This window comes from Sapajus apella, unplaced genomic scaffold (assembly GCF_009761245.1).
Source record: "Sapajus apella isolate SASKATOON/1434 unplaced genomic scaffold, GSC_monkey_1.0 scaffold7, whole genome shotgun sequence".
In the NCBI taxonomy this organism is placed as follows: Eukaryota; Metazoa; Chordata; class Mammalia; order Primates; family Cebidae; genus Sapajus; species Sapajus apella.
The window spans coordinates 22,802,103-22,828,247 of record NW_022436947.1 but is presented as its reverse complement, the minus strand read 5'-3'; the positions used below and the strand labels follow the sequence as shown (position 1 = coordinate 22,828,247).

The following is a 26,145-nucleotide window of genomic DNA, read 5'->3' as shown; positions in this document are numbered from 1 at the left end:
AGCTGTGATTATAAGCGCTGCCACCACGCCTGGATAATTTTTGTATTTTTAGTAGAGATGGGGTTTCACCATGTTGGCCAGGCTGGTCTCAAAACTCCTGGCTTCGTGATCCATCCGCCTCGGCCTCCCAAAGTGCTGAGATTACAGATGTGAGCCACTGTGCCCCGCCTAGGATTTTATTTTTAGTCTTCACTTTGGACTGCTGCTGGCTGTTAGGAAATCATCTAAATCAAAATGCTCTCCAGGAAAAGCTGTTGCTTTTTACATTTACTCTTTTACACCATGGAGAAAAAAACACTCATGGTACAAAACTGAAGCTAAAATGTGTCCCAGGCAGAGAGAACCGCATGTGTGAGAACCCTGAGATCACAAATGCTTTGTGGCATGAGCACAAATGAGCAGCGGAGAATGGTTTAAAGATATACTCAGAACATAGATCATGTCAAAACTTAAGTAGACTTCTAAGAATTTTTTACTTTTTCTCCATGAAGAAATAATGTAGAGTTTTAAGCAAGGAGAGTGGCATACTTTGATCCTTGTTTGAAAGAAGTATCTATGTAAGAATTATCTAAAAGATTTCTTCTCTCAGTTAGGCACAGCCTAGTCCTATAAGATAAGCAGATATCAAGAGCTCAATAGATTATCTGAAAAATACTCCAAGCTAACTCTATCTTTTCTGTGTTATTTCAAGGCCATGTGTTACAGGGTTTGGGGTGATTGGTCTATGTTACATCAGGCTACATGTTTATATTTTGACTTGTAGGAAGTGAAGATCTATTGGAAAGATTTCATCAAAGATTTTATAAAGTTAATGCTGGCAGCAGTGTGGAGGATGGGCAAGAGTGAGTTGTAAAAGTTGTGGCCCAGTGATCATTTAGATGTCTGTTGTAATAGTTTAAAGAGCAAAGAAGAGCCTGGACTAATGCAACAGGAGTGGGAGACAAGGGAAAAAGAGAAAAGATGAACAACAACTCATTAGAGATAGAAGACAATAACGCTTCTATATGTCTGTGTATCTCTCACTATACTTGTAGCTCTCCTGGGCTCTAGGTTCTGATGGGCAGTCCTGTAGGATAGAAGTGTTCTCTCTTGAAGGAACAGAAATCAGGTGGAAGCAGGTTTGAGAAAGAATGTGAGGAGAAAAACTAGAAAAATCATTCCACTCAACTCCATCAAGGAAATTTTTATGCTAAGAGAAAATGAGATATGGGCAGCAGCTGTGTATATGTATGTGCGTGTGCATAAGCACACTATAAAGCATTGAGAAATTATAGTATCTATTGAATAAAGGAAAAAGAAAACATCATATTGAAATCAGAAAAGGGAGAATTGGTGGAGCAATATCCTCATGAAGTTAAGAGGTGATGATCTGTCTCCTCTTATAGAAGAGTTTTGACTTGTAGGAAGTGAAGATCTATTGGAAAGTTTTCATCAAAGTGGGGGGCCTACTTAGGAGCAGGAGCATTTCATCCAAAGTGAAAGGAAACAAGGAACAATAGGCAAGGTGCAGGTAAGAGGATCAGTGTGGTCCTGGAAGCCTGTGTAAGTTGCCTTCTGCTTGCTTTTCTCATCAGTGAAATACAAAGTCATCTGAGTAGCAGATGGAGAAGATAAGATGGAGAAGATAAGAAATAGAGATCCAAAAGGATGTAAGCGTCAGTAGATCAGGGAACTATCAATATAGTCAAGTGACATTTAAACTCAGTAGAGGAATACTTTCATAAAATATACACACATCAGATATTTTCAATGACTAACCTAGAATTTAATAATATTGTAAATAAAGCTTTGATTCTCTAGTGCAATAGCCTTTATTCAGAAAGGCTTTACTTTGAAGAGAAACAGAGAAACCTTCAATTGGTGCTTGGTACTAATACCTTTACATTTTTCAATCACACTGACCAGAAGTAGATAGCTGGAGGGGTCCTGAGAAATGGGAGTAAATGTCCCAGTAGGACTCAGTTCACCTCTGATGTATGTATGAATGAAAGAATTAATGGATAAAAGCCCTTGGAGAACTGTTTTTAAAAAAATTCAGAAAGAAAAGTAATAATTTTGATATAGAAATAGCTCATAATTTTGCTATTTTTAATGTTCAATTTTCTTAAATAGGACTCAGTTCTAATCTTTCTAAAATTTACAGGGTAAAGTAAAAATATATTCTTTAATTTGGAAAAGGAATAATATATTTCTTAATTCAAAGAAACTACTAACATTGTAACAAAGAAGATATAATCTTTAGGCTTATGAGATTTCTGTTCCTGTACTTCCCAAGAACAGTTTCTTTATACTAACTTTTAGGACAATTTTGTATATAAGTATTAATGTTAATTGTAGAAATAGGAAAGTTGATGGAAAAAACACAAAAATAGTAACCATAAATAAATGTGAAAACCAACCATTTATCACTTTAAACACACATACTTCATTGCCATTTTTATTCAGAATCTTTTTTTTCATAAATCTTGCATGGATAAACAGTTGATTTCAATTATTCTTTCTAAGTTTATATTGTCTGTTTTTTATAATTCTTAAAGGAAGCATACTATAAATATTGAACATAAGCCCTGATTTGTAGTTCTTGCCAATTTCCGTTATGTAACTACTCTCATTTCTGAGTCTAAGCTTCCAACAGTTTTTGTATATTTAGCAATTGGACCCTAGGTATGATATGAGTCACCTCCAGCTCACCATTCTTTAAATGATGTTTAAAGTGAAGATACAGAAGCTATTTAAAAGGTCATAGACGTAATCTAGGCAAGAGATGAAGAAACTAAATTAAGGCAGAAGTAATAGGAGACAGTAGTTCCAAATGGGAGAGATGGAAGAGAGCTCCTGGGGGAACTAAGCCTTTCATATGTCTTCATATCTCTGGTATAAATGTTGGACTGCTGTATTCTAATGACTTGTTCTGTCAGGTGGAGCGGATATTGCCCTAAACATAGTGGATTTTAAAAAATCAATCATCCAAATAAAAGACTTATCATGGAATAGGAAATGAAGGATTGAGTTATGGGTCATTACCACATGGTAGAACAATTCACTAGTTTCTTAGTCCTGGACTCGGAAGATTCTAAGACATGAATGAGGGCATACTCTCTAAGTTGATAGCCTTGGAAAAGCAAAACAAAACACATTCATATGTACAGTTATGTGCCACTTAACAACAAGGATATTATCTGATAAATATTTGTTAGGTGATGTTGTCATTGAGTGAAAATCGTAGAGTGCACTTACACAAACCTAGATGGGGTATAGCCTACTACACACCTAGGCTATATGCTATAGCCTATTGCTTCTAAGCTACAAACCTGTACATCATGTTACTGTAGTGAATACTGTAGGCAATTATAACACAATGTGTGTATCTAAACTGTCTAAACAGAGAAGAGGTACGGTAAAAATACAGTGTAAAAGATAAAAATGTTACACATGTATTGGACACTTAACGATAAATGGATCTTACAGGACCATAAGTTGCTCTGGGTGTGTCAGTGAGTGAGTGGTGAACAAATGTGAAGGCCTTGGACATGACCATACACTGCTGTAGACTTTATAAGCACTGTGCACTTAGGCTACACTAAATTTATAGAAAAATATTTTTCAGGCTGGGTATGGTGGCTCACATCTGTAATCCCAGCACTTTGGGAGGCTGAGGCAGGCAGATCACAAGGTCAGGAGTTCAAGACCAGCCTGACCAACATGGTGAAACCCTGTCTTTACTAAAATTAAAAAAATTAGCCATGTGTGGTGGTGTGCGCCTGTAATCCCAGCTACTCAGGAAGCTGAGGCAGGAGAATCGCTTGAACCCAGGAGGTGGAGGTTGCAGTGAGCTGAGATTGCGCCACTGCACACCAGCCTGGGTGACAGAGTGAGACTCAGACTCAAAGAAAAAAAAATGTTTCTTTCTTCAGTAATAAATTAACCTTAGCATACTGTCATCTTATTTTTTACTTTATAAACTTAAATTTTTTGACCTTTTGAATTTTTTGTAATAACACTTAGCTTAAAACACACATTGTACAACCGTACAAAAATATTTTCTCTTTTTATATCCTCATTCTACAAGGTTTTTTTTTCTTTTTAAATTTTCCTGTCAAAATGTGAGACACAAATGTGCATATTAGTTCAGGCCTACAGAGGGTCAGGACTATCAATACATCCAAGACATCACCAGGCGACAAAAATTTTTCAGCTCCATTACAATCTTATGGGCCCATAATTGTATATGCAGTCCCTTGTTGACCAAAATGTCATTATGAGGCACATTATTGTATTTTTTTGATTTACATGCTAAATATTTGAGTTCATGTGTCAATACACTAATATATCATGTCTACTATAGAGCATATACAATTATTTTCAAGGGAAGTTTTAAAAATAGATATGAAGAAGTTCTGACACTTTTTTCCCCACCCAGGGGAATCATTGTTTTTAATCACTTGAGTGTTATGCATTGCTCTTTAAAGATTCCTGCTCTCAGGAGCACCCTCAGGGTAGAATAGAAACTGTCACTCTCCCAAGGCCAGGACACTGCCTTCTGGAGGTACTTATGGAGATGCACTGGAGTCTGGGGTCTTGGAAAGCAGGCATATTTGTTGGGCCAGTTTTATGTTAAGTTCTGTAGTCTCATTTCACCTGGCACCCTCAAGTTTTTTATTAAATACTACAGGCTGTTTTTTAACTTTGTTCCCTAGTAGGAAAAGTTTGAGTTCAGGAAAAGTTCTGTGCCCAAAATTGCATCCAAGAATTGAAAAGGCAAATAGAAGCAGAGGTTATTTTTCGTATACTTATCTGTTCATTTGACATACATTTACTGAGCACTTAATGCGCACAGCTCTGTTCTGCGAGCTGAGAGGTAGCCTGGAATAAACCATACAAAAATGGCTGCCTTCTCAGAGCTTATATTACTGTGGCAGGACCAGCATTCCAGGAAAGGGGAGCAACAAGGTCAGGGTCCCTGAGACAGGAACATGCCTGTTGTGCTGGGGAATAATGAAATTACCATGGTTGAAGCAATTGAGTTTAGGTAAGAAGAACCTTAGGTCAGAAAAATAAAAGGTCGGGGCAGGGTGCATGGGATTGGGGTCGCAGATTGTATAGGGCCATGTGGCTCAGTATAAGAATTTAGCTCTTACTGTTAGGAATTTGGGAAACTATTGTAGAGTTTTTGCAAATAAGCAACTTCATCTAACAGTATGTTAACTGGATAATTCAGGTGGCTAGGTTGAGAATAGACCAGGGCAATAGCAGTGTATAAGGGCAGAAGCATGAAGATATGAAGATCAGTTAGGATTCTAGTATAAAATATTAAAGTAAGGTATTGCAAATGAGAGAGATGATGTTGGCTTGGGCTACATTGACAGCAGTGGTCAAATTCTGTTTATATTTTGGAAATAGTGCTGTCAGGGTTTGCTAACTGATTAGATGTGGCCTTTGAGAGAGAAAAGTCAAGGATGACATCAAAGATTTTGCCTTGAGCAACCAGGAGAATACTGTTACTCGATCTCAAGTAGGAAAGATAGTAAGAGAATGGAAAGTGAGGTGACCAGTTTAGACATGTTTAGAGTGAGATGTTTATTGAGTCTATAATATAAACAACGAAATTCAGGTATTGAATAGGCAAGTGGATATACCAATTGGGAGTTCAGGAGACAGACCATACTGGAACTCTCAATTTGAGTGTCAGTAGCATATAGATGGCATTTAAAGCCATAGGACTGTGGTAACCCAGAAGGGAATGTGGGTAAAATAAAAAAATTTCTGAATATATTTTGTCGTTACAATTGACAGGATTTACTGACTGTCTAAATGTAGATATAAAAGATAAAATGTGAGTCTGCCTTTAAGGATTTGGAAACAATAAAAAAAAAAGCTGCTGGTGGATTGACTCCAGGAATTTCCAATAATTGAAGGTAAAGAAGAACCAGTAAATTGGATTTAGGGAAAATGTTTAAAAAGGTAGGAATCAAACGAGGCAAGTATGATATCTTGGAAGCCAAGCAAAAAAAAAAAAAAAATGTTTCAAGGAGTAAGCAATGGTCAGCTGTGTCAAATGCTGCTGTATTTACATGAAAACTCAGAAATGATCATTTGCTTTCATATAATAGAGATCATGGTCAATGTGGCTTAAAAGTAGGGTCAATTGAGTAACAGGAGCAAAAAGGCAATGATGCGAACTGCTTTAAGTGAGAACAGAGGGAGAAAAATTGTAGACAAAGATTATAAAATTTTAGACAATCCTACTGAAGAATTTTGCCACAAAAGAGAGCCATTGAGGTGATGGTTTCAGGGGGAGATGTGGTCAATCTTCCTGTTTGTTTTTTTAGGATGAGGCAAATACCAGTATACATTTATGCTAATAAGAATTAGCAGAGAGGGAAATTTTAAAAATACATATGAAAGCAGGGAAGAAGAGTTTACTGAATAATGTTTTTAGATAGGCTAGAGAGGATGGGGTCTAGTAGATTCAAGAATGGTGCTGACCTTTGCTAGGAACATGAACATATCATGAACATACATGTTCATCATATATGAAAAAGAGAGATAAAGTTTTTTTTTTTTTTTTTTTTTTTTTTGCAAGGTTTAGATAAGTGGGTAGATATCTTGCGAGCTGGTAGAGTTTCTCTTCTGATTGGATCTTTTGCTCAGTGGTTCAGGAAAAAAGGCCATGAGCCAAGGAGGTGTGAAAAGAAAGGGAAAATAACAGACCACTTGAGGTGGATTTTCATGAACTGGAAATGAAAGATGGCAGGACTGTGTTTTTTCCTTTGGTCACGTTTCAGTGGCTTAGGGCAGAACAAACAGTTTAACTAGGGTTTTGGTTTAGGCACAGATAGGTAAGAAAAGGAAGGGGGGAAAACTTATTGAAGGTTTCTGCATGGGAATGATTATGACGATTGGTCGTGAAATTTCGTTAAGTAGTAAAGTGAAAACAGAGTGTGGTGGTCCAACTCAGGGAAAATAGGTTAAGACTAACTGAGTATAGGTACAGCGAATTAGATTTTGAAAGGACTTTTGGAGTTTCGTCACTAGACAAAGTGAGCTGGAATATGAGAAGTGATGTTTAAAAAGTATATGAAATCGAGATTATTGAGGAATTGCAGTTATTGTGAAGACAATTTGTAGCATGTAGCCTGGGAGGTGAGAGGCTGGGAGTAGGTAGGAGGCAAGATCACTGGAAGAGATCCATCCCTATCCCCATCACAAGGATGGTAAATACCAGTTTGCAAGACTTGAAGCCTTTAGATCTATTTTTTAAGAAGGGGCTATTTTTTTTTTTTTTTTTTTTTTTTTTTGCTATGGTTTTTTTGGAGACGGAGTTTCGCTCTTGTTACCCAGGCTGGAGTGCAATGGCGCGATCTCGGCTCACCGCAACCTCCGCCTCCTGGGTTCAGGCAATTCTCCTGCCTCAGCCTCCTGAGTAGCTGGGACTACAGGCGCCACCATGCCCAGCTAATTTTTTGTATTTTTAGTAGAGACGGGGTTTCACCATGTTGACCAGGATTGTCTCGATCTCTTGGCCGGGTGCAGTGGCTCAAGCCTGTAATCCCAGCACTTTGGGAGGCCGAGGCGGGTGGATCAGAAGGGGCTATTTGTAAGAAAGCTGGTAAATCTCTAAGGTTCATGATCTAATAGGAAGACTGCAGGTGTGGCCATCAGGCCCAAGTCCTAGGTGAGAATGAAGGTCTGCGAGCCCCTAGGACCAGATCATAATGACCCTAACAGCCATTAACGACCATAACCGCCGTAACAACCATAACCGCCATAACGGCTGGCTGTGCGAGACCCTTCCAGCATTTCCACTTTTGTCAGGGACAGGAGAAAGCTGCGAGCCAGGTGCCAGTGCAGAGGGGCAGAGCGGACGGCTAGGAGCCTAAAGAACAGCCTAGTGTGACGGAAAGACTGCAGCCTGCGCCGCCATGAATAAGCTTTTCAGCTGCTGGAAAAGGAGGAATGAGACCCCGAGCCGTACCTCCTCAGACCTGCCCATAGGCCAGGGCTACAAGCTTCTAGATAAGGATGTAAAGAAACTTCACAGAGCTGCTTCACTCGGGGATTTGAAGAAGCTGAAGAAATACATTCAGGTCAAGAAATATGATGTGAACTCGCAGGACGAAGAATACAGGTGACCAGAGCTGAAGAGCCAGTGGGGGAGGACGGGCTGGGGCAACTCCTCCAACCAGAAACAATACAACTAGGGGCTGTTTGACACTGGTTGTCACTCCGGGTTTCTCAGAGAGAAGAGATTGCATGGTAACCCTTGGCAGAAGGTCCCACTCTAACTTTCAGCTTTTTATTTAATTTTAAAAATATGCTTACTTGAATGTTTTCTGCCTTTCCTGAATCCATCCCCTCTTCTCACCGCCTTAGTCTCCACTGGGCAGTCCATCTTCTCCCCACCTTGCTGCTTTGCTCCTTAGTATTGATTGTCCCCAGGCACTAAGCTGTACAATTTTGCTAATGGGAGAATAGGAAAAGAGGCGACTCCCTAGAACGTTGGTTTGTCAGATTTTAACACTTGAAAACATCAAAACAAGTAACTTTTTAATGTTTTGAGAAAGAAACTTGCAGAGTTTATTGATACTTAAAAAACTTATTTGGACAGAGAATGATTTTCTTTTCCCTTCTTTGCTATTCATTCCATTTCACCAATTTGCTTAAATCTGAATTCATTTTCTCTCCAAATATATGCTGCAAATATGGGTAACAACTGTATAAATGTTTCAGATTCTGGGACAACATGATGAATAAGCCAGACTATTCATTAACCACACTCATTACCATTGAACTTGTCAAGTCACAAAGGTCCCTTTAGCCCCTTGGGCCTTGATACATCACAGTCAGCAATAAGAACTCTGTTACACCACTTTCCTTTCTTTAGTTACAATTTAAAAATTTAAAAGAGACTTTGAGAATCTCTAAACTCAGAGTTGCTGTTGAGTTGGGGTTGACAAACAGAGGGACTCCCCAGGTAGCTGCATACCCAGGTTAGCGTTATAACAAGTACAGTTTGTAGGCTCTATCTTGGCATACTTGAGAACACAATAGCTGCTTCAAAACAGGCATTTGAACTCGATGTTTACTCAAATTCTCATCTGCCAGAAAATGTGCGAATTTTATGCTGGACAGTTATTTTTATAAGAGCACTCAACATGATATCTATTCTCTTTTGATGTTTTTTTCCCATCTTAAAAGATTTTTAAGTGTTAACATATCACTATTGATTATAGGTACAATGTTTTACAACAGATCTCTAGAGCTTACGTTGCTTGACTGAAACTTGTCCTTTGATGGTAACTTCCCATTTCTGGGTCTAAGATCATGTCATTTGCAAACAAACAGTTTTGCTTCTTTCTGATTTGGATGTTTTTTATTTCCTGTCTTGCCTATTTCCTCTGGCTGGGACTTCCAATACTATGGCTAATAGAAGTCATCATCCTTTCCTAGTTGTTGATCTTAGAGGATAGCTTTTCTTTTTTTTTTTTTTTAATTATTGAACATGTTGTTAGCTATGGACTTTGATGCACAGCCTTTTTTAAGGCTAGGTAATTTCTTTCATCCTCACCCTGTTTACTTCTCTGATCTTACATCCTAAAACTCTTTCATTCGTTTACCTCCAGCTACACTGCCTCCTTACTGTTCCACAGAAATGCAAGACAAGACATGCATTTAGGGTTTTTGGACTTGCTGGAACTCTGCCTGGGGTGCTTTTCCCTCGGTCATATGACTTGCTTTTTCACTTCCTTTAGGTGTTATTCAATTGTTACCTTACTAGTGAGGCCTTCCCTGGCTATTCTTTATCTACAATTGTGCCCTTTTTCCCTCACTGGCATTTCCTACACTTCTTCCCTGCTTTTCTCATTAGAACTTAATATTTTCTGATATACTTTGTATCTTTTAAGTTGTTTTGTTTACCTCTTCTAACATGTATGATTTATAAAAGAAGACATTTGCATGTGTTTTGTTCACTGATATGTCTTCATCACCTAGAACCCTGCGTGTAGCCATAGTGAGTGCTTAATATTTTTAAAATAAGTGAATGAAAGGATGAATACATACATACATACACATATACACATATAAATTATTATAGGATAATTTAAAGATACTATTCAGCAATAAAAGCAATGAATTATGGATATATGCAAACATATGGGTGAATCTCGAAAGTGTCATGCTAACTGAAAGAAACCAGGCACAAATGACTACATTTACATGAAATTATAGAAAAGGTAAAGGCATAGTAGCATACAGGAAACAACAAAGAAAACTACAGTCCAATATTCCTGATGAACATAAGACACAAAAATCAGCAAAATACTAGCAAACCAAATCCAGCAGTACATCAAACAGCTAATTTAACACAATCAAGAAGGTTTTATTTCAGGTTTACAAGGATGGTTCAACATATGCAAATCGACAAGTGTGATTCATTACATAGACAGAATTAAAAACAAAAACCAGATGATCACCTCAAAAGCTGCAGAAAAGCATTTGATAAAATTCAACATCCTTTCATTGTAAAAACCCTCAACAAACTAGGCATCGAAGGAACATACCTCAAAATAATAAGGGCCATCTATAACAAACACACAACCAACATAATACTGAATGTGGAAAAGTTGAAAGCATTCCTCTAAAAATTGGAATAAGACAAAGATGTCTACTCTCTGCTCTCACCATCCCTATCCAGCATAGTACTGGAAGTCCTAGCCAGAAAAATCAGGCAAGAGAAAGAAATAAAAGGCATTCAAATTGAAACAGAGGATGTGAAATTATCTCTCTATATAAAGATATATCTTTATATCTTTACATGGATATAAAGATGGAAATAATAGACATTAGGAACTCCAAATGGGGGAAGGGCATGAGAGTTGAAAAACTACCTATGAGATACTATGTTGACTGTTTGGGTAATGAGTTCGGCAGAAACTCAGCATTATGCAAGAAACCCATCTAACAAATCTGCATATGTGCACTCCAAATCTAAAAAAAATAAGGTGACATAATGCAAATTACTAGTTACCAGTGGTTTTAGATATGGGGGATGGGAAAGACTTGACTATTGACTGTAAATATTGACTGGTCAAAATTTATAAAGTTGTATAATTTTATTATAAATTATACCTCAATAAAGCTGAATGAAAAAATCTCATATTTCTGTTTGAACGTGTGTGTGTGTGTGTGTGTGTGTGTGTGTGTGTGTGTGTGTATCTGTGTGTGGAGAGAGCAAGATTGAAAATGAGAAAAAATCTTAAAGGACATATACTTGAATGACTGTTTCTTAGAGACATGAAATGTGCGCAGAGGAAAGTGGATAGAGTGAAATGGTTATTGAGGACTATTTGTTTTGTTTGAATTTTTAATAAGGTGTATCACAGTGTTTTATCAAATGTTTCAAAGTCTCATTCTGGAAGCATTTTGCTGAAGGTCTCTGAGGTCTCATGCAAGCATATATGCATATTAATAGCCTAATAGAAAAATATTGTTAGATATGTTTTCTAGTAAAAACAATAATACTGAAAGTTGGAATTTCTGGTCAAAAAAAAGGACAGGGGAACTAGCATAAGCAGACCACTTTGCCCTGTATGTACCTATGCAACAATCCTGCATATTCTTCACATGTACCCCAGAACCTAAAGTGCAACAAAATATATATTTAAAAAAAATTAAGATTACTATCCATTAATGATGTCTAAGAAATACTATGACAGTTTATATATGAATGTGAAAAAGCAAATGTGAAGAAAAAACACAAAAAGTAAACAAGTAAAAATAAAAATAAATAAAGTAAAAAAATACAAATGAAGTCGTGTGTTAACAGCCCCAGAAAATACATAGCCTGAGAGAGATAAATGTTTTTCCTGATCTTGATCCCATAGATTAAGGCTTTCTTTACTCAATGAAATGGAAATACTTAATAAAGTTCAGTTTTGTAAAAAAATAAAAATAAAATACAATCACATACACTCTGCTCTTACTGAAAGCAAATAAATGGATTCTCAATAGGTCCTCCAAAAATGTCTGCTGCATCCTGCTGTGTACCTCACTCTTCCACCAACTTGACTCTAAAGCCTTCAGTAACAAATCTCATAAATTTCATAGCCCATATTAAGCTCCAAGAACTTAGGAAATCAGCTGCAAATTCAGTAAAATAAAATAGCCACGAAAGATTCCACTTGCTAAGGAGGTATTAAACAATATAGCCTCGGGTCATTTACACAAAATCTGAAAACAAGAACTAATCTAGGTTGAGCACCCATGAAACACTAAAAGGTTCATCGTATTCACTCAAACCGTCAAGAGAATCTTGCAAAGAAGGATTTTACTTAGAATATTTGACAGCCTTTTAAACAAGTCATCTTAGTTTAAGAAACAAAACAAAACAATTTTAAAGAAAGAGTTAACATTTACATTCATTTTATTTTAAATTTTAGAGCTCACAATTGGAGCAAGCAGCAAAAAAAAAAAAGATTTTGTTGTGGCCACTTATTTATATGTTTACACATATAATGTAAATGCTTCAAGGCCAATATGAATGTTTTCCACCTAATGTCAAAAACAAAAACAAAATGTTTCTATTTTTTGGAACAGTCGAATGCAAAAAGTATATTTACAGATATCTTAGAGAAATATTTTTAAATCAATATTATTCTATTTGTCAAAAAATCCTTTTGTCAATATACTCCCAATTTAAGACTTTAGTTTATATTGTTACTTCTTTTTTTTTTTTTTGATGCTCCCAAGTTTTATTGCAAACAGAGATGTAATTACAGCAGCCTAAAGAAGAACATAATGGCTATTCCCATTTGCTTCCTTCTTTTTCAATTCCTCTACCCTTAGCACTATACCTGTTATTTAAATGGAGGTTTTCCAGGAGCGTTTTTAATGTAGATATGTCCAGCCCATTGTTAGGTTTAAAGCACCTGTTAAACCTTTAACTATATGTCTTTTTTTTTTAATTGTACTTTAGGTTCTGGGGTACATGTGCAGATCATGCAGGATTGTTGCATAGGTACACACATAGAAAGGTGGTTTACCACGTTCATCCCCCCATCACCTATATCTGGTTTCTCCCCACATTATCCCTCCCCACTCTTCCCACTCCCTGCTTTCCTTTCCCTAGCCCACCCAGCTGACCGCAGTGTGTGATGCTCCCCTCCATGTGTCCATGTGTTCTCATTGTTCAACATCTGCCTATGTGTGAGAACATGTGGTGAGAACATTTGGTTTTCTGTTCTTGTGTCAGTTTGCTGAGAATGATGGTTTCGAGATTCATCCATAGGACGTGAACTCATCGTTTTTATGGCTGCATAGTATTCCATGGTGTATATGTGCCACATTTTCTTTATCCAGTCTATCTTTGATGGACATTTGGGTTGGTTCCAGGTCTTTGCTATTGTAAACCATGCCACAATGAACATACGTGTGCATGTGTCTTTATAATAGAATGATTTATAATCCTTTGGGTATATACCCAGTAATGGGATTGCTGGGTCGAATGGAATTTCTATTTCTAGGTCCTTGAGGAATTGCCACACTGCCATACACAATGGTTGCACTAATTTACAGTCTCACCAACAGTGTGAAAGTGTTCCTATTTCTCCACTTCCTCTCGAGCATTTGTTGTCTCCAGATTTTTTAATGATCACCATTATAACTGGTGTGAGATTATATCTCAATGTGGTTTTGATTTGCATTTCTCTAATGACCAGTGATGATGAGCATTTTTTCATATGTTTGTGGGCGTCATATATGTCTTCTTTTGAAAAGTATTTGTTCATGTTCTTTGCCCCCTTTTGAATGGGTTTTTTCCTTTTCTTGTAAATCTGTTTTAGTTCTTTGCAGATTCTAGATATTAGCCCTTTGTCAGACGGGTAGATTGCAAAAATTTTTTCCCATTCTGTTGGTTGCCAGTTCACTCTAGTGATTGTTACTTTTGCTGTACAGAAGCTCTGGAGTTTAATTAGACCTGATTTGTCTATTTTGGCTTTTGTTGCCAATGCTTTTGGTGTTTTAGTCATGAAGTCCTTGCCTATGCCTGTCCTGAATGGTTTTGCCTAGGTTTTCTTCTAGGGTTTTTATGGGGTTAGGTCTTATGTTTAAGTCTTTAATCCATCTGGAGTTAATTTTAGTGTAAGGTGTCAGGAAAGGGTCCAGTTTCTGCTTTCTGCACATGGCTAGCCAGATTTCCCAACACCGTTTATTGAACATGGAATCCCTTCCCTATTGATTGTTTTTGTCAGGTTTGTCAAAGATCCGATGGTTGTAGATGTGTGGTGTTTCCTCCGAGTCCTCTGTTCTGTTCCATTGGTCTGTTTTGGTACCAGTACCATTCTGTTTTCATTACTGTAGCCTGTGGTATACTTTGAAGTCAGGCAGTGTGATGTCTCCAGCTTTGTACTTTTTGGTTAGAATTGTCTTGGCTATGTGGGCTCTCTTTTGGTTCCGTATGAAGTTTAAGGTAGTTTTTTCCAGTTCTGTGAAGAGGGTCATAGGTAGCTTGATGGGGATAGTGTTGAATCTATAAATTACTTTGGGCAGTATGGCTATTTTCACAATATTGATTCTTCCTAACCATGAGCATGGAAGGTTTTTCCATCTGTTTGTGTCCTCTCTAATTTCCTTGAGCAGTGGTTTATAGCTCTCCTTGAAGAGATCCTTTACTTACTTTGTTAGTTGTATTCCTAGGTATTTTATTCTCTTTGTAGCAATTGTGAATGGCAGTTTGCTCTTGATTTGGCTCTCTGTTAGTCTGTTATTGATGTATAAGAATGCTTGTGATTTCTGCACATTGATTTTGTATCCTGAAACTTTGCTGAAGTTACTTATCGGTTTAAGGAGATCTGGGGCTGAGACGACGGGGTCTTCTAAATGTACAATCATGTCATCTGCTAATAGAGACAATTTGACTTCCTCCTTTCCTATTCGAATACACTTTATTTCTTTTTCTTGCCTGATTGCTCTGGCTAGAACTTCCAAAACCATATGAATGAGAGTGGTGAGAGACGGTATCCTTGTCTAGTGCCAGATTTCAAAGGGAATGCTTCCAGTTTTTGCCCATTCAGTATGATATTGGCTGTTGGTTTGTCATAAATAGCTTTTATTATTTTGAGATACATTCCGTTGATACCTAGTTTATTGAGAGTTTTTAGCATAAAGGGCTGCTGAGTTTTGTCAAAGGTCTTCTCTGCGTCTATTGAGATAATCATGTGGTTTTTGTCTTTGGTTCTGCTTATGTGGTGGATTATGTTTATAGACTTGCATATGTTGAACAGCTTTGCATCCCTGGGATGACGCCTACTTGATTGTGATGGATAAGCTTTTTGATGTGCTGTTGCAATTGGTTTTCCAGTATTTTATTGAAGATTTTTGCAATTGTGTTCGTCATGGATATTGGCCTGAAGTTTTCTTTTCTTGTTGAGTCTCTGCTGGGTTTTGGTGTCAGGATGATGTTGGTCTCATAAAATTATTTGTGAAGGATTCCCTCCTTCTGGATTGTTTGGAATAGTTTCAGAAGGAGTGGTACCAGCTCCTTCTGGTAGAATTCTGGTATGTCTGGTAGAATTCAGCTGTGAACCCATCTGGACATGGGCTTTTTTTGGTTGGTAGGCCATTCATTGCTGCCTCAACTTCAGCCTTTGTTATTGGTCTATTTAGGGTTTTGATGCCTTCTTGGTTTAGGCTTGGGAGGGTGCAAGTGTCCAGGAATTTATCAATTTCTTCCAGGTTTACTGGTTTATTTTGGTAGAGTTGTTTGTAGTAATCTCTGATGGTTGTTTGTATTTCTGTTGAATCAGTGGTGATATCCCCTTTATTGTTTTTTACTGCATCTATTTGATTCTTCTCCCTTTTCTTTTTTATTAATCTGGCTAGTGGTCTGTCTAATTTTGTTGATGTTTTTAAAAAGCCACCTCCTGGATTTATTAATTTTTGGAAGGGTTTTTTGTGTCTCTTACCTCCTTCACTTCTGCTCTGATCTTAGTTATTTCTTGTCTTCTGCTAGCTTTTGAGGTTTTTTTATCTTGCTCCTCTAGCTCTTTCAATTTTGATGATAGGGTATCAATTTTAGATCTTTCTTTGCTTCTCATGTAGTTAAAAGATAAAACTGGAGTTGGAGGGAGAAGCAGTTCTAAAAATTGGATGGAAACCACCAAAGTTCCTTGGGACTAAATTTCAAGATGTATTTAATGACAGATGAAGGAGAAACGTGAAAATGTTTGCCAGGATTTCCTGTCTACTGCAAGGAGTTATCTTTGGTGGGCTCAAAGCTATTTAGTTCTGTGTTGTGTTTGGATTAAGGACTCTAAAAACACTATTACATAAGGAATTTCATCCTTAAGGCAAATTGGATGTGAACCGAAAGGTTAATCAGTGTTTCATTGTATCAGGATTACTGAGAAATCAGTCACAGAAATTTGCTTGGTAAGGATGGAATCACAGTAAAGTAAGGTGGATAGTTTTGAGGGAAACTCAATTTAGGCCATGGTGTTTAATGAATTATTTTTGTCCTATAACAAAGTACTTCTTTGTTAGTTCCTTAAATTCAGATTGTCTTTTCCAATCTGAATTTAATTAATTATGATTTATGGATAACTTTCGTTTTATTCTGTTATCCTAGGTGACCATCCTCTTCCTGATTGTGCTCTCTCTTCAGCTAAACGATAATATAATTGGTTAGAATTTTGCTTTTTATATTGTAGTTATATTACAGTCTTGCCTTCCAGAGTTACATTCAGGTAAACTTAATTAGAAATTTAGCTTTCTCCAATTTTTTTGAATTATTTTTATATTTTGTTGGTTTATTGCCAGAGATGATGTTATTGTTTATGGGTCTTATTAGTGTGTCTTTTTGAAAGTTACCTTATTTTTAATTAGTTATTTTTGAGGGTCACCTTTTTTTTTTTTTTTTTTTTTGAGACGGAGTTTCACTCTTGTTACCCAGGCTGGAGTGCAATGGCGTGATCTCGGCTCACCGCAACCTCCGCCTCCTGGGTTCAGGCAATTCTCCTGCCTCAGCCTCCTGAGTAGCTGGGATTACAGGCACGCACCACCATGCCCAGCTAATTTTTTGTATTTTTAGTAGAGATGGGGTTTCACCATGTTGACCAGGATGGTCTCGATCTCTTGACCTCGTGATCCACCTGCCTCGGCCTCCCAAAGTGCTGGGATTACAGGCTTTAGCCACCGCGCCCGGCCTGAGGGTCACCTTTTTGCAACGCCTGTGTGTCAATACCGGGTCTATTTAAGGTATGCATAGAGTACTTTGGGGAGCTAAAATGAAACAAGGAAAATATATTTAAGCTTTTTGTTTGGAATATGGGTTATTATATATGGCCTTGGTATTATAAAATTATCTAAACACAAGGCTATCATGATATCACCTTAGAAATAGATAAAAGTTTATCGAGGGCCAGTCTAGGCTGAACACTGCAAAATTTAAATGGATCTAATTAGTCTTCTGTCACACTTTATTAGTGTATATCTGGTTTTTGGTGGGCTACCTAGAATAGGGTTCTCTGAAAAGAGAACCCTATTACCCTACTCGGGTAATAACTTAAATTAAGTTTAAGATCTACAACTTAGAGAGTCCTTAGACATTCACCTTTTATTTCTCAGATACAAATGCCAACTTTAATCACTGAGTAAAGGCAAACACATAATTATGGATAGCATGTCATTAAGTTATATCCTTTTCTCCAGTTACTATTAGATGTATCTCAGATTTTAAATATAATTTCTAAATTTTATTGCGATACCTAACTTTATTATCTTTTCCAAGGCCCAAACACCATTTTGGTATTTTTAAAAAATTGATTTTTCAACTCATTATATTTAAGTTTTCCTTGAAGTGAAATCAGTTAAATATTTGATCTTCAACACACTTGCACAGCCCTGAAATTTCAATAAAAAGTTCATTTTTAAAAATATCTATTTTTCAACCCATTATAGTTAAGTTTTCCTTGAAGTGAAATTGGTTAAATATGCGATCTTCAACACACTTGCACAGTCCTGAAAGTTCAATAAAAAGTAAGTGTAATTAATGTAAATTTGTTTAAATAGAAATATGTGCATGAAACAAATACCTTACCAATGTACAATCTGGTCTGTTTTGGGGTAAAATAGGTAACTTCTCAAGTGAAGACTTATCTCTAACTTTGTATTTTGTTTTATTGACATAGAACACCTTTGCATCTGGCCTGTGCTAATGGACATACAAATGTTGTACTTTTCCTAATTGAGCAGAAATGCAAAATAAATGTCCAAGATAGTGAAAACAAATCCCCGTTGATTGTGGTATGTCATAATTTTTCTTTTTCAATTGGAATGTGTTTGAGTTCTCCTAGTTTTGTTGATTTTCATATTTTAAAACATAGTATTAAACTCATTTATCATAGTATTAAATAGTATTATCATAATATTAAATCAGTTTATCATATACCAAATAGTAAATTGGTTACTCATCTACTTTTGTTGCATTAACAGGCAGTACAGTGTCAAAAGGAGGATTGTGCTAAGATTCTTCTAAACTGTGGTGCAGACCCAAATCTGATGGATTTTTGTTATAATACTGCTCTTCACTATGCTGTTTGTGGTCAAAGTTTCTCATTAGTTGAAAAACTACTTGAACACAAAGCTGATCTGGAAGCTAAAAATAAGGTGATTTTCTATTAAAGAAAAAATCCTATATTTAGAAAGCAACTGGAGTATTTCAGATAATTCATCTATGTTGAAAGACATGTTACATAAAAAATGAATTTTCCAAACTGAAAATTGGGGAGAAAGAGAAGAGATTATCAAAATCTGATAAAAGTTTTCTTCTCTTAAAGTCCGTCTTTATTTTATTGCAGATTGTAATTCTGACCTACAAAGTAACACTATATTTAACAACCATAATTGTTTAAAGGGTCATAACAAATAAGGAATATGTAATTCTCTTATAACGGGGTATTAATAGAAATAAAACCCACCTTTTTTCTATTTTGTTAATATACTGATTAATAATAATGGTTGAATTCACATCACATAATATTAAAATTAATCTGAGTCTTCTATTGAGGCATTATGCATACCAGATGAATTTTTTAAGAAAGCATATTGATACTTTAGTTTACTGATATCTTGTCTACATGACAGCCAAAATAAGTGCCAGCCTTGGAGGTTTAAATGAAACCCAGTGGAAATCTGAACATACAACATTATGAAATGTGAATTGATGGTATGCAATACTTACATTAAATGCTAAGTGCTCATCACTTACTTATTCTAGGCTGCTCTTGCCTACAATTTGAATTAAGCCTAAAATGGAAACTTTAATTTTTTTGGCTCAACACTGATTTGTTTTCTTGGTCTTTGAAATCATATTTTATTGTGTATTAAAATATTTTAAGAGTTAAAGTGTATATTCAGAAGTTCTCATGCACAAATATTTTAAGTTGAACTTAAATCTAAAAAACATGACAATGTGGTACAATATTTTAATCATTTTGAAATAATTTTTTCAGGATGGGTATACTCCACTATTACTTGCTGTTATTAAATGTAATCCAAAAATGCTAAAATTTCTTCTGGACAAAGGGGCTGATGTGAATGCTACAGATAATTATCAAAGGTATAATTAATAAAGTTAAATAAAATAGCACATAACTACACCTAACTAATAGGATTATATGCATATGTGTGTATGTGTATGTGTGTGTGTGGGTGTGTATATGTGTGTGTCTGTATGTGTGTTTGTGTGTATGTGTACACAAAACAAATATATATGATATTGGGAAAATATTGAACCATAAGAACCGTAAGATGTATGCTTTTGGACAAATTACCTAAGCTCTCAGGATTTGTTTTTCCCTTTGTAAAATCAAACAGTTGGACCTGGTTGGTTGGTTATTATTATTATTCATTTATCATTTATTATTAGAATTTAACATTAGATTCTTACATAGAAGACCAACTGTTGTAGTTAAGTGGGGTCAGGGGACCTAAAATCCCAGACACACTCCTTCATGGAATTTTGAGACATGTTTTTGAAAACACTGGGCTTCCAGGGAGAAGAGATTGAAAAGGATTGAGCTAGCTGCTTCCTTGGTGCTGTTCATGTTTAGACCCCATGATATGATCTGTGGTTGGCACACTTTTTTGAGCAGATCTGCTGTACTTTTTACATTCTTGCCTTGACTCTTTCTGATAGAGGTCCTACATTTGACTATTAAACTGAGAAGACTCACTTTTAAAACATGAGGCATGTGTAAGATCTTTAAATGGGCATTCATTTCTATCTCTTGGTCCAGAACAGCTCTTATTATTGCTGTCAGTGGTGAAGCAACATGTGTACAAAGAAGTCTTCTTCAGCAAGGTGTGGAATTATCTTGTGAAGATGTGTATGGATTCACAGCTGAGGAATATGCTTTTCTCAATGGTTTTACTGTGTAAGTGATACTGCATGTCTTTTAACAATTGTGTGGGGTTTGAATATAAGGATCAAAGCCTAAGCCCCAAGGTGCAAGGCTGGAATAGGCTCAAATATGGGGGCAATCACATGCAAATCTGTACAGGGATTCTTGATTTTCTCTGTTTGTGGGTTCAGTCAACATAAGGGCTACAGAAGGACTGAGTATACAAATAAACTATCAGAGGCATGAGCATTGGAAGTGTGCCAGAACAGGGATTTAACACTCATAATATAGCCATTAATAAAACATATAGGTGATAGAGTTGGACAAAAGATGATTCATTCACATAAATCCCCTTCATTGTCTTTAGATATCATTAAGGTATGGATTTTATTCATGTTTTGAATATTATTGTTAACATTTCATTAGCTAGCTTTAGTTTGGTAAGTTTTCAGAATTCTTAAGTGCACTCTATTTACATCCAGTAGAAAAACCATTTTCATGTATAAATACGAAGTTCTGATTTTTAATAGTTAATGAGAAAATAAAATACAATGTTCAGAAATTTAATTTATAGTGAATGAATTTAACTTATAATTTATAGCTTAATGAATTTAACTAACATACAAGATATTTTCTCCATATTTTATTTTAGATATTTTCTCCATAATTTTATTTTAAGAGCAATTTAAAATTATGAGTAGGTATTTTTTTCAGTTTTTGTTATTCTTCTTCCATGACTTTATTAACATTTTAGAAATACTTTTTATTCATAAATTCCACATGAAAAGCATAGGTGAGAAGGAAGAAAAATAATCACATATACATACGGATGTTTAGTCTTAAGTTTAGACACAAAAGAATTTTTATTAAATGTATGAACCATAACTGAATAAATATAATTTTTTCATCTTTGTAATATGGAACATGTGTACTTTGTTTTAAGCAGGTCATGTGCATAAAAACTTAAATGAACATGTAAATTATTGGTGAATATCCAAACTATAAAAGGATTCTTCACTCTATAAAATGGATCCCTTCTGTTTCTTTCATGTATGAATTTTTTCCCATTACTTAAAAAGCTTAGGTATATGAAACTAGGAGACAAATGTATCTGTTTAGTAATGTATCTATTGGTCAAAAACAGTACTTTTATATTTAAGGTAACTTATTTACATCTATGTAAGAAAATCTTATGAAGGCATTATTGGATAGTTTGATGAGAAGAAAATCTTACAATCTTTCTTTATTTCCCCCAAATGGCTTTTAGAACAGAAAATTCTTTTTGTAGATTGCTCCATCATTAATTTTGAAATAAAACATATTGACCATAAAGGTTTTGTCCTCTTAATATATTCATGTTTTAAATGTTGAAAATTCTAAGATAATTAAATTTTTTTCTTTTTTTTTTCAAAGAGGTGAAAGGGAAGAGAAGCAACTTCCTAATGACTAAGCTATTACTTCTAGGATGTGGAAATGATCGATGTTTAATAAAATTTGCAAGTGACTCATTAAAATTACAATCTCATTCCCCTTGTCCTTTTGCAGTATTTGTCCCTCTTTTGCAGTAGGAACTAAGCTTTCTGTAATTGTGACTTTTGTTGCTCAAGTAGCTGTTGCCTATCTAACATGCTTAAGCATGTACTGCTTCGTAGCATTGTTTGTTGGCTTTCTATGTAAAATCTACATAGATTCTATGGCTTAGTAAAGTGGAAGCATAGACAATATTTCTTATATAGTTTTTAAAAAATTAGTGAAACACTTCCAAATGAAGGAATTATATTTTAAGTTTTTATTTTATGGTTAGCCTTAACCCATATATTTCTTCATTTCTTTCATTAAAATTCAGAGCCATTCAGAGCCATATGGCTCTTTTCTGTCATGGAGAAAAGAAGTATTCACCACTGGATATGTTTCAGTCACTGACTGAGTTAATTGTCTTCACTTTGTTAATTTACTGTTAAATCCAAGTGCTGTGAGCTTTCTTTCCCCCTAAAATTTACTCATGACAGCCCATACCCAAGTACATGAGAATGTGGCCATTTTTGGAGACAGAGCCTTTAAATGGGTGTTTAAGTTAAAGTGAGGCCTTTAGGTTGGGCCCTAACTTAATATCCAACCTGAGTCCTTATAAACAGAGGAAGTTAGACCATGCAGAGAGACACCAGGGTGCTTGTGCTCAGAGGATAACTTATATGAAAAGGCCAATTATCTAAAGGGCAGTCGCCTAAAACAGGGGTCTTGAACCCCTGGGCCATTGACCAGACCTGGTCCTTGGCCTGTTAGGACCCGGGCAGCACAACAGGAGGTGAGCCGGAGGCCAGCAAGCATTATCGCCTGAGCTCTGCCTCCTGTCAGATCAGCCAGAGGCATTGGGTTCTCATAGGAGCGTGAACCCTCTTGTGAACCACTTTGTAAGGGATCTAGTTTGTGGGCTCCTTATGAGAGTCTAATGCTTGATGATCTCAGGTGGAACAGTTTCATCCTGAAACACCCCTGTCCCCCGACTTGTGTGGAAAAATTGTCTTCCACAAAGTTGGTTCCTGGTGCCAAAAAGGTTGGGGATCACTAATCTAAAGAACAGTTATCTAAAAGGTAAGAAAATGCCTGGAGAAGATTTTCTATTGAGGACCTCAGAGAAAGCTTACCCTACTGGCACCTCAGTAAACTTGCAGCCAACAGAACCATGAGAAAACTAGTTTTTGTTTAAGCCACCCCATTTGTGGTGTTTTGTTACGGCAGCCCTAGCAAATGAATAGACCAAGTATAAATTAAAGCCATTTTTACTAACTTGCTAGTGGCTTTAAAAAAAATTATATTTGTGATAGCAGGAAGAAAAGAAGTGCCAGAGAAAGGGAGTACATGAAATAAAAGTGGTGTCTGCTGACAGAGTTGGCTTGAGAGCAAGCTTGTCCTCAAGTGTGTTACATTCTGGGGATGACATTGGTTGGTGTCTAAGGTTTTGCTTTAATACTTATATGTTATGAATTACATTTCTATGCATGCTGGCATTCACACATAATTTCTCTTTATGGATAGATACCCACAATCAATGGCAAGTTATGGAAAGAAGAAAAATGTTAAGTAGACACCTTATTCTTGGTACTACATGTGACTAAAGGAAGGTAAGAAGATTGCTAAGTGGATGAGTGGTTTTTCTTGTTGCTTTTTATTTGTGTAGGAAAGGAAATAACTTTAAGTAACATTTAGTTTTAAAATAGAAATTTTGTATTATTTTGAAATGTCGAATATTGTTAAGAGCTATTCTTAAGAATATTTGTTATTAAAATATTTTGATACTGTGTTGGCAGAAAACATAAAGATGTAATGTAAAAATATGCTTAATGATTAAGATCTTTTTGTATCCATAGTCTCATGTCTAGCTATAAAACACAAAATTTTTGCACATATATAGATATTTTAATAGATAAACTATCATAAAAATTTAATTTTATTGTAAAAATATTTTAAATAAGCACTGTTGATAATAGTTATGATATATATCAAATATTATGTAAAATTTAAAAGAAAGTAACAGTATTTGTAAAGAATTGAATTTACCATGCATCAACTGAAATAAAATTTTGGTGTTCATTTTCAAGAATATATACAGTTTTTTAGGTCTGTAAACATAACTTTTATTGACAAGTATGTTTTTTACTGACTTCTTTTGTTGGATGAGAGAGAAAAATTTTTAGAACTCCCCTCTTTATTCGCTAGCAATCACACTCCTGTACTACAGTTCACCCGCAGTGTAAAAATGGAAGAAAATAAAAAGAACATAGGAGTGTGGAGACAACAGGAGATTATATACATTCACAATTATTCAAGATCTCTCCATCCCCTATCCCTGCAAATCTATAGTGATAATGCGTACAACAATATTTTGTTCTATCAATTCCAGGTGAATAAACTTAAGGGAGAATTTCTCTGAATTACTCTTTTTTTTTTTTTTTTTTTTTTTTTGAGACAGAGTCTCACTCTGTCACCCAGGCTGGAGTGCAGTGGCACAATCTCAGGTCACTGCAATCTCAGCCTCCTGGGTTCAAGCAATTCTCCTGCCTCAGCCTCCTGAGTAGTTGGAATTACAGGCGTCCACCGCCATGTCTGGCTAATTTTTGTATTTTTAGTAGAGATGGGGTTTTGTCTTGTTGGCCAGGCTGATCTCAAACTCCTCACCTCAGGTGATCTACCAGCCTTGGCCTCCCAAAGTGCTGGGATTACAGGCATGAGCCACTGTGCCTAGCGCTCTGAATTACTCTTAATGTACACGCTTATTTCCTCTTCTCCTGTACCTCCCTCTCTTTTAAATGTACATGCAGCTCTAAGAAGTAAATAATTTCTGTGATTTATACTTCATTTCTTAAGGGAACTAAAGCAATAGAAACTACAGAAAAATCATTGCTACATTTTAAGTGCTTCTTGAGGGTATACGTTTAAAACCATGCTCAATAATTTTATTTTGGCAATCTTTGTTTATGGTTCATAGTGAAATGTTAATTTTTATATGTTTTAAAGCATAGATTTATTGTGTCAAGAAAATGACCGAAAGATGCTGCAAAAATGGTAAACTTAAAAAGTTATATTTCTGTCAAATTCAAAAGGGCAACTTAATCATTTAAAAAATGTCTCTTAGATATAGAAATGCTAAATTATAATTGTGTTGTAGCTGAGGCATATAATTTAAGAAATACACATAGGAATGGAAATGTTTAGACATAAGTGAAGACATTATGAATATCATTTGTTTCCTAGATATGGAACCCATTTCTACAATTTCTTTGGCACTTTGTTGAATTATAAAGATCTATTTTGAAAGAGCCATTAAGTGAATTACTATAACATTTTTTGCTGACCGCCCAGTTGAAGAAAGTTTTGTTAAATGGATGGCATTTTTTTTTTCACTTTAGAAGACATGAAGAAATTTTACAAGATAAACTTCTATATTGTGAACCATCAGCGGAAAACATATAATTTGTGTTCAATATATAGGCAGAAAAAATTTTGTGTCAAAACACTGAATGGAATAATAATGAGTAAACTGTGTTAGGCATGTATTAAAACATTTAAATAAAATAAAAATACATTTCAGCTACAAAATGAAGAAAATATTATAAATAATCCTGTATAAATCAAAATTCTCTTTTATTTACAAGTATTTTCACAGGCAAAGCCTTTTTGATTTTTTAGAAATGCTACATTACTATAATATATATTCAGGAGACTCATGGTTTTTTTTCTTTTTCTTTTTTTTTTTTTTGAGACGGCGTCTCTCTCGGTTGCCTAGGTTGGAGTGCAGTGACACATCTTGGCTCACTGCAACCTCCACCTTCTGGGTTCAAGTGATTCTCCTGCCTCAGCCTCCCCAGCAGCTGGGATTACAGGCATCCACCACCACACCCAGCTAATTTTTGTATTTTTAGTAGAGATGGGGTTTCACCACGTTGTCCAGGCTGCTCTCGAACTCCTGTCCTCGGATGATCCACCCGCCTCGGCCTCCCAAAGTGCTGGGATTATAGGTGTGAGCCACTGACTGCGTCCAGCCAAAATTTGGGTATTATAGAAAAGAAAAAAAAGAAAATGCATTGCCCAAAGTCTCATTACGCAAACTAAACATTTGTTAAATTTTTGGCATGCTTTGTAGTATTTTAAAATTTCCTTAGTTTTTTTTCCCTCGAAGAGAATTTACAATTGCACATCTTTCTTCTTAAAAATACAATACCTCTTTCACAGTTTTCACTGTGCTCTT

General features: G+C 35.8%; 1 protein-coding gene across 3 annotated transcripts in view; it reads left to right on the top strand.

The window, feature by feature from the left end:
• The first annotated feature begins 7,589 nt into the window (after positions 1-7,589).
• Positions 7,590-26,145, top strand: part of ANKRD7 (ankyrin repeat domain 7) — a 34,660-nt gene continuing 16,104 nt past the window's right edge. Inside the window, exons 1-7 of one of the 3 annotated variants that reach the window (XR_004268311.1) lie at positions 7,590-8,128; positions 18,186-18,300; positions 18,490-18,663; positions 19,509-19,615; positions 20,295-20,432; positions 23,436-23,544; positions 25,155-25,491. Coding sequence is in view for 2 of the 3 variants with exons in the window: in XM_032276187.1 (XP_032132078.1) it covers positions 7,923-8,128; positions 18,186-18,300; positions 18,490-18,663; positions 19,509-19,615; positions 20,295-20,432; positions 23,436-23,484 (789 nt within the window). In the remaining variant the exon portion in view is untranslated. Of the gene's footprint in view, positions 8,129-18,185; positions 18,301-18,489; positions 18,664-19,508; positions 19,616-20,294; positions 20,433-23,435; positions 23,545-25,151; positions 25,497-26,145 lie in introns of those variants that run through there. The other 2 variants (XM_032276187.1, XM_032276188.1) reach the window with 2 other exon arrangements.